The sequence below is a fragment of the Physeter macrocephalus genome, chromosome 4, assembly GCF_002837175.3.
Source record: "Physeter macrocephalus isolate SW-GA chromosome 4, ASM283717v5, whole genome shotgun sequence".
Taxonomy (NCBI): domain Eukaryota; kingdom Metazoa; phylum Chordata; class Mammalia; order Artiodactyla; family Physeteridae; genus Physeter; species Physeter macrocephalus.
The window spans coordinates 95,938,730-95,952,513 of record NC_041217.1 but is presented as its reverse complement, the minus strand read 5'-3'; the positions used below and the strand labels follow the sequence as shown (position 1 = coordinate 95,952,513).

Genomic DNA, 13,784 nt, shown 5'->3' with positions numbered 1-13,784 from the left:
TTTTTTTTTTTTTTTTGTGGTATGCGGGCCTCCCTCCGCTGTGGCCTCTCCCGTTGCGGAGCACAGGTTCCGGACGCGCAGGCTCAGCGGCCATGGCACACGGGCCCAGCCGCTCCGCGGCATGCGGGATCCTCCCAGACCAGGGCGCGAACCCGGTTCCCCTGCATCGGCAGGCGGACGCGCAACCACCGCGCCACCAGGGAAGCCCCTGGACGGCATCTTTAAAGCACATTTAAATCACGGTACAAAAGAATAATCTGGATTTTAAATTCTTGCATATAGTTTTGGTTCTTTCATCTATTCTAAATTGCGCTCCATAAACTATCTAACAAGGTCTTTTATGTGCTTTAGTCACTAAACTACTTAAACAAGATCCAAGACTAACCAGTTATGATTTAAATTTTGCTATGAATACCAATATGATATTCTAACACGTTTTAAATTTATTTTTAAAAGTTCCAGTTTTAACTCTTAAGTACATAACCTTAGCAAAGAAATTATTCCGCTACACATCTTATATTCAAATCAGAATTAGTGCAACTCAAGATAAGAAACTTGTAGTCGTCATAATTTAAACCGCAACACACTACAGCTCACAGACCAACTTCAGCCTGATGCCTGTTTTTGTACAGGCCACAGGCTGAGGATGGTGCTTACATATCTAAATGGTTTTTTTTAATTAAAAGAATAATATTTCATGACAAGTAAAAATATATTAAATCCAAATTTCAGTGTTTATAAATAAAGTTTTATTGGAATACAGCCACCAATTTACAGATAATCTACAGCTGCTTTAGCTCTATCACACCAGAACTGAGTAGCTGCAACAGAGACCATATGGCCCACAAATTCCGAAGTGGTTGCTATCTGGACCTCTGCAGAAAAAGTTGGCTGATCTCTGATTTAAACAAACAATGTGTGTTTTCTAGAATGTTTATCATCAGTGAGGTATAGGAATTTTCTTGTTATTTAAAACAAAATTTAATATAACAAAATGGTTGATTTTCAGGCAAACTGATGATAAGAAGTCAACTGAGTCATTAAGGCAGACCTCCCAAATACTGGAGAGGATGACAGGGATGGAGAAGAGGTAACTCTCAATTCTCACTACTCTACAATGAGGGTAAGAGAAGGTGCTACGACAACCTTAGGCTCCAGGCAGCTGTAGAAACCCCAAATTTGGAGCATGGAAGGACACACATGAGGAGCTTCAACCAAATCCCTGAATTGGACAGAACCTCTTACCCCTGTTTGTTCCTCTCATTCCAGCATTTAGAATGCACTCTATGAGAAAATATCATGTGGAAGAAATAAAGATGACAACATAGTTCTTACAATCAAAGACTATGTTTTAATAGAGGAGACAGTTAAAATAGTACATGAAATATGATAAAACAGAGATTTAAACACAGTGCTATGGAAAGACAAATTAGGTAGGGCCAAAGGATTGAAAAGGCTTATCAGAAAAGATAGCATTAACTAGGCCTTAGAGAATAAACAATATATGTGGATAAGGTAGAGCTGCGATTAAGGGAAAAGTTTTTCAAACTGAGGAACTTCTAGGACCAAAGATACAGAAATATAAAAAATATAGGGCTTCCCTGGTGACGCAGTGGTTGAGAGTCTGCCTGCCGATGCAGGGGACACGGGTTCGTGCCCCGGTCCGGGAGGATCCCACACGCCGCGGAGCGGCTGGGCCCGTGAGCCATGGCCGCTGAGCCTGCGCTTCCGGAGCCTGTGCTCCGCAACGGGAGAGGCCACGACAGTGAGAGGCCCCGACAGTGAGAGGCCCGCATACCGCAAAAAAAAAAAAAAAAAAAAAAAATCATTTATAAATAAAGACTTAAGTACCTTGGGTCATGTAAAGGTGGTCTGAAGGCTGCCGAAAAAAAAAAGAAATAGCAGGTCATAACAATTTCTAACCACTTTAAAAATATTTTTGACGATGATTTATTTTCCCCCAATTTAGGCAAACAGGTGTACAGATTTTAATAATCATAGGATTTCTCTGTAAATCAACTGCACCTGCATAATTGTCTTTTTTATAAACATTGTTGATGAGTACTATACTAGAAACATAAGATTTCTAAGTAGGATAAATATATATTGAATTAGAGATAAAGGTTTTTGTGTCATCTATGCCTACAACTTAGAAATAACTGGTCTACTTGCAGGCTCCTCATCACAACACTCACTGCAACAATACTGTCTTTTCCTCTGGCTGACAGATTTTATGTGACCAGAAAAGGAAATGTGTTAGTATACTTTTGCATGAAGTTTGGCTACAAAGTGACTAGAATATTTTTAATGAAGTGACTAGAACACATATCTAAATGTGTACCCTACCTTAGACATGCACCTTAATGAAGCTACACACTTATTCCAACAAGGCTACCAATTGTTAACCGTTGTTGGATTCATCTTCAGAGTTTCCTTCAGAGCCAGTTCCATTCACACAACAGCAAGCCACCAACTTTCCTTATTGCTTTACAGTCACATTTTATTTTTAACCCAGCCCCCTTATGCACCTTAGGCATAAGGTTTTTGCCAGCATTGAGAAAAGCCAAAAGGATATGCTGTCCGTCTAATGGTAATTACAAAAGGGAAATGGGCAAAATGTTTTGAACAATTGCAACATCATTTGAACAAGTATAAAGTTTCCCACAAAAGCAACTGTAAAAAGGAAAGAGTCATAATTTATATGTTCTTTTTAGAAGCCGATGACATGTCTTGTATCTCATAGGTTTAAGGTATACCCTTTGTTGAATGAAAAAAGATAGTGAGTGCATTCTGGAACTATATAGTAAAATATACACGTCATATCTTATATTGCAATGACATCCCCCTAAAAAAGTTACACCTGGCTTCCTTCAATATTTGCAGCCAGCGTAACAAGGACCACCGTGATTAGAGTGCAATTTGAAGGAAATTATTGGTTCTTCTATCACAGATTCTCAGAGTTCCTTTTCTCTTTTTTTGAAATAATGATTTCCTTAAAAAGTGATGTTAAGTTTAAAACCTGACAGGAAGAAAACTCTCAAGAAAAGACGCCTTGCATTTGCTAATGTGGAAGTAAAAAGCCTTCTCCATTTGTAGCCATCCCCCTCCACAGCCAGCTCTGCTGGAACAGGACTGACACATGTCCTGGCCTTTACACCCTTCTTCCCTCTCCCTGGGAAATCAGAACGCTAATGCAAAACTCTGCTCTTCCACACCACAGCACAAGGCTGCCACCTACAGAATCTTTTAATCCATTCAGCACTACCCAAGGAGAGGAAGAATCAGGTGAAAATAAATGCTGCCTTCTGTAGACCTGGTAAAGAATCCATTTATGCCTGGACATGCCAGGTTTAATTTTCTGTTTGGGAAATGTGCCGACGATGGGGGTCAAGAAGAGTGGCAACCCATGCTGTCGTTGCTGGCCACTTGAGAAAACTAGGAGTTGAAAAGCATCACAAACAACATGAGATTTTATGCAGAGAAACTTTTTCTTAACTGCACTTCCTGTTTATCACAGAGATAGACAGACAGAGGTAGACAAATAAAGTGGCAAATCCACTGGAAATACAACTAACTTTCCTAATGTCCTAACTTTCCTCAGGACAGCCTTGTTCTTAGAGGTATGTAATTGCCCAACTCAAAGCTGCTTAACTTAGAATCTAAGTTAGTTTCTCTGCCCTCCCTTCCCATTCCTCCCTTAAGTATGATAATTTGACTCTGGAACAAACAGCTAAACTGCTATTGATGAGAGCTCACCCCAGTGACTCTCCTTTCATTACCACTTATGTAAGTGAGAGGTACAAACCATCCATCGGTCGTGAGAAAATGCAAAGGATAAATAGCCTTTACTGGGACCTCTCATTTCAACCATCACTGACTTGGCATCTCGTGTGAAGGACAAGAAGACACAGGCAAGCTCCTTCTCCGGGTCACAGTTCAAAGGATGCCTAATACAGAACTTCTTGTTCCCACAATCTGAAGCATTGAACTAGAAAAATGACAGGGTGGAAAAAAGTCAATTATCAAACAGGCAGTTCATTTCCAATGACAGAAGAGCTACTACTTTGAAGTATGGGTTTTAATAAGGATAAGTTTTCATAATAAGGATTCAAACAAGGGAACAAAGACACATCCCAAATTAGAAATTATCAAAGCAGTAGTTAGGTTGTGAACTTTTAAACTTAATTAATTTTAATTAAACTTCAGAAGACACAACATTAATTGGACTGTAATTATGCATGAGTATTAAAATCCCTTTAATACACAAAATACTTCATGTTAATTATGTTCTGGAGCAAAGTTTCTGGTAAATTTTGAGAATTTCTTAGGGAATATTTACGTCCACGTTGAAATTCTTGCCTAAAGGGTATCCTCTAGCTTTTAGAGATGGAATTTTTAAAAGCAAACAAACAAACCGTTAGCAAGTTTTATATTTAGATCCTGGACTCTGCTTCTAGAATTCAGGTTCAAATTTGACATTAAGATAATGTAAGAAAAAATGGTTACTCCTATATATACCACCACTCTAAATAATAGTAAGAACAATTTAGTGGGGGAGAAACAAAAATAATCTACAATGATTTAATTCAGAGCTTCTTGGTGTGGCAAATAAGAAAAGAGTATTGAAAAATGTCAGCTCTACAATCTGACAGGGCAAACAAGCAGTTATCTTGTGTTAGAATGAGTTGTGACACGACATTTCAGAAGAGAGCTAAACATTAAGTAATTAGATTTAATGGGAACTGTACAGAAAAACCCTCATTTTTCCTTCTATTCTACCAATACTTCTGGCCACCAAGTGGGTGCGGCTATTTCCCACACTAAGCAATTCTGCAATTCTTTGGAGACATCAGCTGTGTGTCCTACAATTCAATTCTGTTCTGACACTATCTACCTGAAGTTAGTGTCAGATCCCACAAGTGAAGGGCTCAGTCCCACAAGACTGCACCCACTGCAGATGCCAATCACAGATGCCAATCACAAGCCCCAGGTTGTCACCTGTACTTCTGAATGGTCGGCCATAAATTGGAGGTTTCCAGCACCTAATCCTCAAGTTGGATAATTTACTAAGATGGCTCACAGAACTCAGGAAAATAGTTTACTTAATAGATTACCAGTTTATTACATTGATAAAAAGATAACAACCCAGGAACAGCCAGATGGAAGAGATGCAAAAAGCAAGGTATGTAGGAAGGGGCACAGAACTTCTGAGGCACCACCTTCCCAGCACCTCCACATGGTCAGGAACCCAGGAGCTCTCTGAAACCCATATTTCTGGAATCTTTATGGAGGCTCCATCACGTGGGCATGATGGATTTTTAGCTCAATCAGCCTCTCTCCCTTTTCTGGAGCATTGGGGGAGGGGGCCTGAAAGCTGCAAGCTTCTAATCATGGCTTGGTCTTTTTGGTGACCAGCCCCCATACAGGAGCCCACCAAGAGTCACCTCATTAGAACAAAAGATGCTCCCATCATCCAGGAAATTCCAAGGGATTTAGCAGCTCTGTATCAGGAACTGGGGTCAAAGGCCAAATATTAACAGAAACCAGGCAGACGCTGTTTTATTTTTTTCCTTATTATTTCACAGGAGCTTAAAGAGAAATCCTAGTAGAGTGGAGAGAACAAGCTACGAGGAGCTAGGAACCATGGGTTTTGATCTCTGCTCTCCCCTTTACTCCATCACGTTTGCTAAAGAACTTATTCTCTCAGGGTCTCTTTACCTCTAACTATGCAGCAGTGACCCTGAGGTCTCTCCTAGTTCTCTACAAATGCCATCATCCTGTGACTCTGAATGAACCCCTCTATATAATTAGAGATTATAAACTTGGTGCAGAGATACAATCAAAAGCTCTTAAAAGCGCTAAAGCCTTTTATATGAATTTATGGAAAGATAATAATCCTGTCAACAGATTCCTACTGGGAAGCTCAGGTCCAAACTGACTGTGGACTCCCCTAAAGCAGCTTTTAAATAAATAAACATTAACACTAAATAAACTCAGAACTAGCGCAAATAATAGATTGAATTGTTTGGTCAAACAAAAGTTCATAATAATGTAATCAAATGGCTCATCCTATATTGCATAATGTAGAAAAGTAGGAAAACAAAATGGGACACTGTATAAGAGTACAAGAGCTTTATTTAGCATGAGGAAAAAAAGAGTTATAAAAAGACAAGAGGGCTTCCCTGGTGGTGCAGTGGTTGAGAGTCCGCCTGCCGATGCAGGGGACACGGGTTCGTGCCCCGGTCTGGGAGGATCCCACATGCCGCAGAGCGGCTAGGCCCGTGAGCCATGGCCACTGAGCCTGCGCGTCCGGAGCCTGTGCTCCGCAACGGGAGAGGCCACAACTGTGAGAGGCCCGCGTACCGCCAAAAAAAAGACAAGAAAGAAGGAAGAGAAAGAAAATGAACTAATATTTACTGAATATTTATTAAGTACAAAGCCATTAGAAACCTTATATTCATTCCAATGTTTAGTTCTCATAGTAATACTATGTAAGAGCTAGATATTATTTCTCATTTTACAGGTGAAGAAACTGAGATTTTAGGAATTAAGTAATTTTTCCAAAGTCAAACAGAAATTAGACAAATCAGGATTCAGGCCCAAATTTGTTCTTGCAACTGTAATCACCTACTTTAAGACCTTTTTCATTATATTTACTTCTGAATTAATAAGTATAATTTATCAGAATTGCTTTCAGTAAAACCTTTCTAATGTTTCTAACATGCATCACCCTTTCTAAGGTATGTTTTTTTAATGGTAATTCTTTCGAATCAGAGGGCTTAAATGGAATTCTAGCTGATAAGCTTGCAAAAGAGTTTCTGTGGTTCAACACACAGAATTCCCCAGTACTCACTGGCCTTAATGAAATAAGATCGAAGAGTTATATCACCATTTCAAGATTCTCCTCCAAATCTTGTCTAAATTTAGCTTAAGCTTTAAGTTCTCTCTCCATGTGTGATATTTGGCTGTTTTTTGTTGTTGTTTTATTTTTTAAAAAAGAAAAAAAAAGAATGGAAGAAAGCTGCTGCTTCGGATTTACTTTCAAATGAAAACATATCCACGGTTAGTATAGACTACATGTGAATGTCATAACCACATTTTGAACATGCAGGGTCTTACACTCCTCTTATTCTAACCTATAAATCATAATGTTACAATGAAGACTTCCTCCTGATTTCCTGAAGGAAATTCAGAAACTTGCTACCACAACCCAGGACAGCTACTTCTCTACACGTTCCCAAGCACAGAACCACAATTTCTAAGGAAGCTGTTCCTTTAGATTGCATTTGGTGAAACCATAAAAATGTTACTTACTGATTTGGTTAAATGGGAGACTGGAGGTAATGTTGGCATAGATGCTATTGTAGCTTTAGGTGTTGTAAAAGGAAGGACGTTTGGTTGTGAAATTATAGGACCAGGAATCTTCACCCAGTAGATTTTGTACTTCTCAACAACTGTGGCTCTGAAATGCAGTACCAACGAGAGTGAGATTAGACAGAACCATGATTGTGGCCCACCATAAGCAAATCGAAAAAAAAAAGTAATGAACTAGGGACATACCACTTAATACAGGTATACCTTGGAGATATTGCAGGTTCAGTTCCAGACCACCACAATAAAGCAAATACCACAATAAAGTGAGTAACAGAATTTGGGGGTTTCCCAGTGCATATAAAAGTTATGTTTATACTATACTGTAGTCTATTAAGTGTGCAATAGCACTATATCTAAAAAAAAATGAATATACCTTAATTTTAAAATACCTTATTGCTAAAAAATACCATCATCTGAGCCTTCAGCAAATTATAGTAGCAACATCAAAGATCACTGATCACAGATCACCATAACAAATATAATAATGATGAAAAAGTTTGAAATATTACAACAATTACCAAACTGTGGCACAGAGACACAAGGTGAGCAAATGCTGTTGGAAAAATGATGCCCATAGACCCACTCAATGCAGGGTTGCCACAAATCAATTTGTAAAGAGACACAATATCTGTGAAGCCAAATAACGCAAAGCACAATAAAACAAGGATGCCTGTAATACCTGACAGAATTTCGTGTGAGGCAAATCTCTAATGACTCTCTTCCACTTCATCACCAAATGAATTTTAATTACTCTCTCTCTCTCTCTCTCTCTCTCTCTCTCTCTCTCTTCTCTTACTTGTCTGTTCTCTGGGCATATTCACAGCAACCAGGAATGTCAGACCCCGGGACTAAAGTGCACAGATTTCCACTCCTGACATAAGAGAACATACTACTACTACACTTTTCACAGTGGTCAAATTATTCCAAAAGCCATGTGTAACAGGCAGCTACAGCAAAAACCTATATAGAGGCTGCATAAGCAACCATCAGTTCCTACTGGGGTCATATCCCCTTTCTCACATTCTACTCAACATACAGGTGCAAAGCTGCATTACTGTGTGCCGGTGACCTGTGCACAAAGTGAAGCAGAAAATAGTGACAGGCCAGGAAAGCAATTCACCCTTTAAAATATACGTCTATAACACCACTCAGGAATCATTATAGGGCTTTATGACATTCCATTCCCCCCTTGCATGTAAGATTAAGAGAGAAGTACTATTCTAATTCTACTGAATTTCATAATTCTGAGGAGCACACATGATCTTACTTTTTTGACAATCTAATCTGCAAGTTGTGACACTGCAAAAAAAAAAGTCATCCAAATTTCAGGACTGCTTTTTTTCATATTCTCATACTAATACAGAAACAAATCTAAAAAAAAGTATTAGTCCATATACCATATAGACTCAAGTATTAATTGATGGCTCTTATTAGTGTGAAGGCACTACAACACTTCATTCACTCAACAAATATCTATTAAGTGTCTATTAGGTCCTTGGTCCTGTGCTAACTGCTCAGTATATATGCTGAAAAAAAAAACAAACAAAAAAGCAAAACAGCTACTTACATCAGTAAGGTGGTGTCATTACTACACCACACTGCTGCCATACAGGTGAATGTCCAAAAGGTATAAAAAAAGATACAGACTATCATTATTTCAATTATACTAGTTACAGAGTTGTAAACTCTTCTACTTACAGAAACTTTATGTGATTTGGGGCACTGCTTGGAGCATTCCAATAGACTTTAATTTCTGTTTTTTTGGATGGACTTGTGTGACTCACAGCTGATCCCTGAAATAAAATGGAAAAGAACTACCATTCAGACACTCAATAGCTCAACATAGCTGGAACTACAGCCATTTTGCAAAGTAATTTATCATTGCATGACCTTGGCATTGTGGTAAACACTATTTTATTTAGAACAGGGACTCAGGTGCTCAATAAATACATGTTGATTGATTGACACCAAATTAGCAGCCGGCTCTATGAATAAACTAGAGTCAGCAGAAATTTAAGAACTGAAGAGAGTTATGAATATTGGGTGTGTTGATGCTATATAAAGCCTGCTCATTATTTCATTTATACTGTAAGTTTCTTTTTTTATTAATAGATGCAAACAGAATGCAGAAGATTCATCAAAAGAAAAAATTCCTGCCTCCAAATATGCAATATTATATTTTAGTAATTCCTTTCTCTTGAACAATCTTGTTTCCCACATTCATTCACCTGGCAAATTCCTACGCATTCTTTGAGGTCTAGCTGAGATCATCTCCTCTCTCTCTCAATTCCCTCCAGCCTGTGTGCAGCACCTCTGCTATGCTTCTCACCCACCCTGTGTATGGTTCTAATCTAAGTCATCATACTATTCCACTTATGTGTCTGTCCTATATCCATACGTTCTACTTATGTGCCATATAGCATATGTCCATATGCTTTACTTATGTGTAAGGCTATGAGCTCTTCAAAGAACAAGTCCTGTTCATCACCATATCCCATGCAGGAAAGTTCCTGGTATAATAAATGTTCATTAAACTAATTAACTACAAAAATTAGACCTCTGTTCCACTCTAGAACTCTATCTTCAATATTAACATCTTTCAAAATTCAATATAATAAGAGTCAATACTATATAAAATATCAAAAGCCATAAACTCTTCAAGCTACAACCCTACCTTTTCTAGTATGTTGTATAAAAATATCTTGCCAGTAGAAAAATTAGGGGGAAAGTTTGATCAACATGAATGTACTCAGATGTCTGCAATGCATGGGTAATGTCATTGTTTATCTTGCAAACACCACCTTGTAGTGAAAAGACCCATGGAAACTGACAGAAATCAGCTTCAAACTAAACACAAACCTGTATATCTTCACAGGTCAGAAGCTGTGACACTTGACTGTCAATCAATGTAAAGGAGCCAATAGGAGGGCCACTCAAATTCTCAGCATCACGTGCTTCTAAGAGAAAGCCTTTAAATGGTGGCCCTGACAAAGCAACTAAGAAACAAACAAAAAGATAAGTTAAGAGTTTAACAACATCCCCCCAAAAAAACTGTTTAAAGGAGGCACATCACCAAATCGGGTGTATATATAGAAAGCTACTCCAGGAGAGAAAACAGTAGAAATCATCCTATAGTCAAAGAAATTCTAAACCGTGTTCCACAGGACATTATTCCATGAGATGTAATAGCCATTCCACAGGGAAGAAAAGGTAGGTTATGGTCAGAGTGTTGTCCATAGGGCCAAAGTAGTTTGAAAAATGCTGGTTGAAAGTAAATACTTCTGTCTTTACTGCAAACGTCTCAGGCCCTTTAACATCCTACTGTGCAGTATGAAACTCTAAGAAAAATAATATATATAACAGAGTGTTCCAAATTTATTTTTCCATATACCCTTTTTGCTAGAGCGTATCTATTAATATTCTGCATTTCTAAAGTTGCAGAAAATAGAATTTGTAAAATGCTGTTATAGATACATCCTTAATAGACTATTAAGTTTCAGCCTACCTTTTGCCAGAATTAGGGAAACACAAGAGATTATACTATGTCAAGAAGGATAAGGGTTTAACATCTTAAGCCAGATAAAATAAGCTTTATTTTACGTATTTCTATTGAGTAAATAGTACTGTTAATGAAGATATATTAAATAATGACAAAAGCATATTTTCAAACCTATTCTGGGGAATTCCCTGGCAGTCCAGTGGTTAGACTTGGTGCTTTCACTGCCAGGGCCAGGTTCATCGCTGGTCGGGGAACTAAGACCCCGCGGGCCGCGTGGTGTGTCCAAAAAAAAAAACAGCTATTCTGAATGGGTAGTAAATATACTACTTAAGTAATATAGTCATCTGTAGTAGTTAAACACACAAAAATGAGAAGTATAAGATCATAGTATCTTAAATAAGCAGATGAACAGATTAAATGAAACTGTATAAATCCAATAGTAATAAAGATTCAATGTACAGTAAAAAGGCGAAATTCAAAATGTAAACAGTTAATACCAGCACAGTACCTTTGATCTGATCCCCTGGCCTGAATGTCATCTGACTCACTGAGATGCGGCAAGTGGGATCAGACTGTGGAGTATGACCATGTTCAGGAATCATTCCACGGCACGACTTCGTTACTTTTCCATTAGGATAATTAGCCACAGAACTAACGAGCAACAGAAGTATGAAGGCACCAAGGGTAAATCCAGGAACTGCCATCTCAAAAAGAAGATTAAAAGCACATTATTTTTAAAGGTAATTAAAATATAAATGCTTTCATATCACAGGATAGTAAGTTCTAGACAACTATTTACTTTCAATGGTCAGTTAACCACATTCTCAAAAATATGTACTGTAAAGAATGTGATATGTGAAGTTTGTCCTGGATTTGAATCTCAGCTCTACCAATTACCAACTGTGAAACTTTAAGCAAGTCACTTAAGTCTCATTCCTTACCTGAAAAATAAGGAAACGAAAACCCTCCTTTCAAAACTGTTTTAATAAAATTTAGATACAGCCAAACGTCTGACAAGGAAGATAATAAATGTTAGCTTTCATTAGCTTGATGGGGAAATAAGAAAATAATCCAGTAAAAGCAAAAGGTTTTGCTCCACTTCATCCTAGAAATAGCTTAAAGAACAAATAAGAAATGTTTCTTCTGGATTTAAATATCATCACCTGAATAAATCTCTGATATGATTTCTCCCAACTTCCCATTAAACTAGTCATGGTGACAATTTAATTTGCAACACTGAAAACTGAGACTAACAACCAATTGCAAGAAACAGTATTTCTATTACCTATAGCCCAAATACTTCTGAATTAAGAAACATGATTGTTAACCCAGGCAATTTTCTTCTCTCATCCAGTTTATCTGCCTCTTACTATCTGCCTAACAGAAAACCAGTGCCACCCTTGTCTAGCTCACTTTGTGCATATATGCAGAACCTGCAAATCACAGTATTTAACAAGGCTAGAGGTAGATGGCAGGGACATGTTATATGGCAGTAAAGTCCACACAGTGGACAGGCTGCAGATGGGAAGAGCTCAAGAGGCAGTTCATTCTCCACAGAAATGGGCGTTTTCTATACATGGTCATAGACAAAAATAAAAGCACCCTTAGAATCACTAGAACAAATTATCCTTTTATAGTCATGTAAATTATAAACCCCACATTGGACCAGAGCTAACCTATAGAAATTCCTGCTAGACACCAGAAATTGTGCTGGAGCTATACTCTTTAACCAGCCCTGCACATTACACCAGTAGCTACCAAGTAGATAGATTTGGGTCCAACTCTATACCCCATCTTTCATCAAACATTGATGCTAGATAGAATTCTTCTCATTTAACGATAAGCAAAAGGAACAAATGAACCAATCAAGAGCTTCTGAAAAATTCTATATCATAAGAGCAGCACAAGATTTCTCTGTAGACTCAGAGGAAAAGCATAACCCTGAAAATAGTTAATTACTATAGGAAACAATATTTAAGAAAATAACTGCTAAAGAATGGAGCAATGGAAAATCTTCTGTTCAAACATGGCTTCCAGGTCCTTTCATTAGGGGCAGACCTGATTTTAGGACCATACAAGGCTTACTGGAGAGGATCAAGGTCATTATTTTAACCATGTGATCTTGGCCAAGTTATTATGAAAATTAAATGCAGAAATGTGCCTCACTTAAAGAATGGTACAGTGGGAAGAGTTAGTTTGGTTTAACAAATATTTATTTGGCACTGACTTCCTGCCAGGTAAAAGTGGAAACAAGACTTTATTTCTAGTCTCTGCTATGCATTAAGTAGCTGAATAACATCAATCAGGTCACTTAATCTCTGTCTCAGTTTCTTCATTTGCAAAATATAACAGATGAACTGGAATAAATTCAGGGCAATACTAACATTATGATTTTAGGATAAAGCAAAGTGGAAAAGCATACTGGGAATTATTAGAGCATGAAGTATAAGATGGGAAAGGGAAGTGACAAAGACACCACTACCTGTCATTCGTTAGGAAAATATAACAAACAAGGTCAGCGAGAGAAGTAGACAACAGCAATTTCTTTGTCCTTAGTCAGATACTGACCACTCAAGGTAAAGTTCTATTTTAATAACAATGGCCAATGGTGGTCTCCCAGTTAATGATTTAAGGAAACTTTTTCAAATGAATACATTAATTCATTAGGCAATCTATGCCAACAGATTGCATAGTTATGAAAAGGAATAAAGAATTATACGTGGAAACATTTAAGCTAAAATTATGGAATGTGGATAATGAGCTATTATATTACGAGGTCATTCTTCAAGCACTGGAAAAACTTGTATGATTTTTGTATTTTGTATGATTTTGTATGATTTTTACAGGTATGTAAAATTTTGTATGATTTTTTTTTTTTTTTTTTTTTTTTTTTTGTGGTATGCGGGCCTCC

General features: G+C 37.7%; 1 protein-coding gene across 13 annotated transcripts in view; it reads right to left on the bottom strand.

Moving 5' to 3' along the window:
* FRRS1 (ferric chelate reductase 1) overlaps positions 1-13,784 on the bottom strand; it is a 108,452-nt gene that overhangs the window by 34,220 nt on the left and 60,448 nt on the right. For all 13 annotated transcript variants that reach the window (XM_028489092.2, XM_055084437.1, XM_055084439.1 and 10 more), the window contains 5 exons: positions 11,382-11,577; positions 10,234-10,370; positions 9,073-9,167; positions 7,315-7,462; positions 3,806-3,988 (listed from right to left, as the gene is read on the bottom strand). In XM_028489092.2, coding sequence (XP_028344893.1) covers positions 3,806-3,988; positions 7,315-7,462; positions 9,073-9,167; positions 10,234-10,370; positions 11,382-11,577 — 759 coding nt within the window. The remainder of the gene's footprint in view (positions 1-3,805; positions 3,989-7,314; positions 7,463-9,072; positions 9,168-10,233; positions 10,371-11,381; positions 11,578-13,784) is intronic.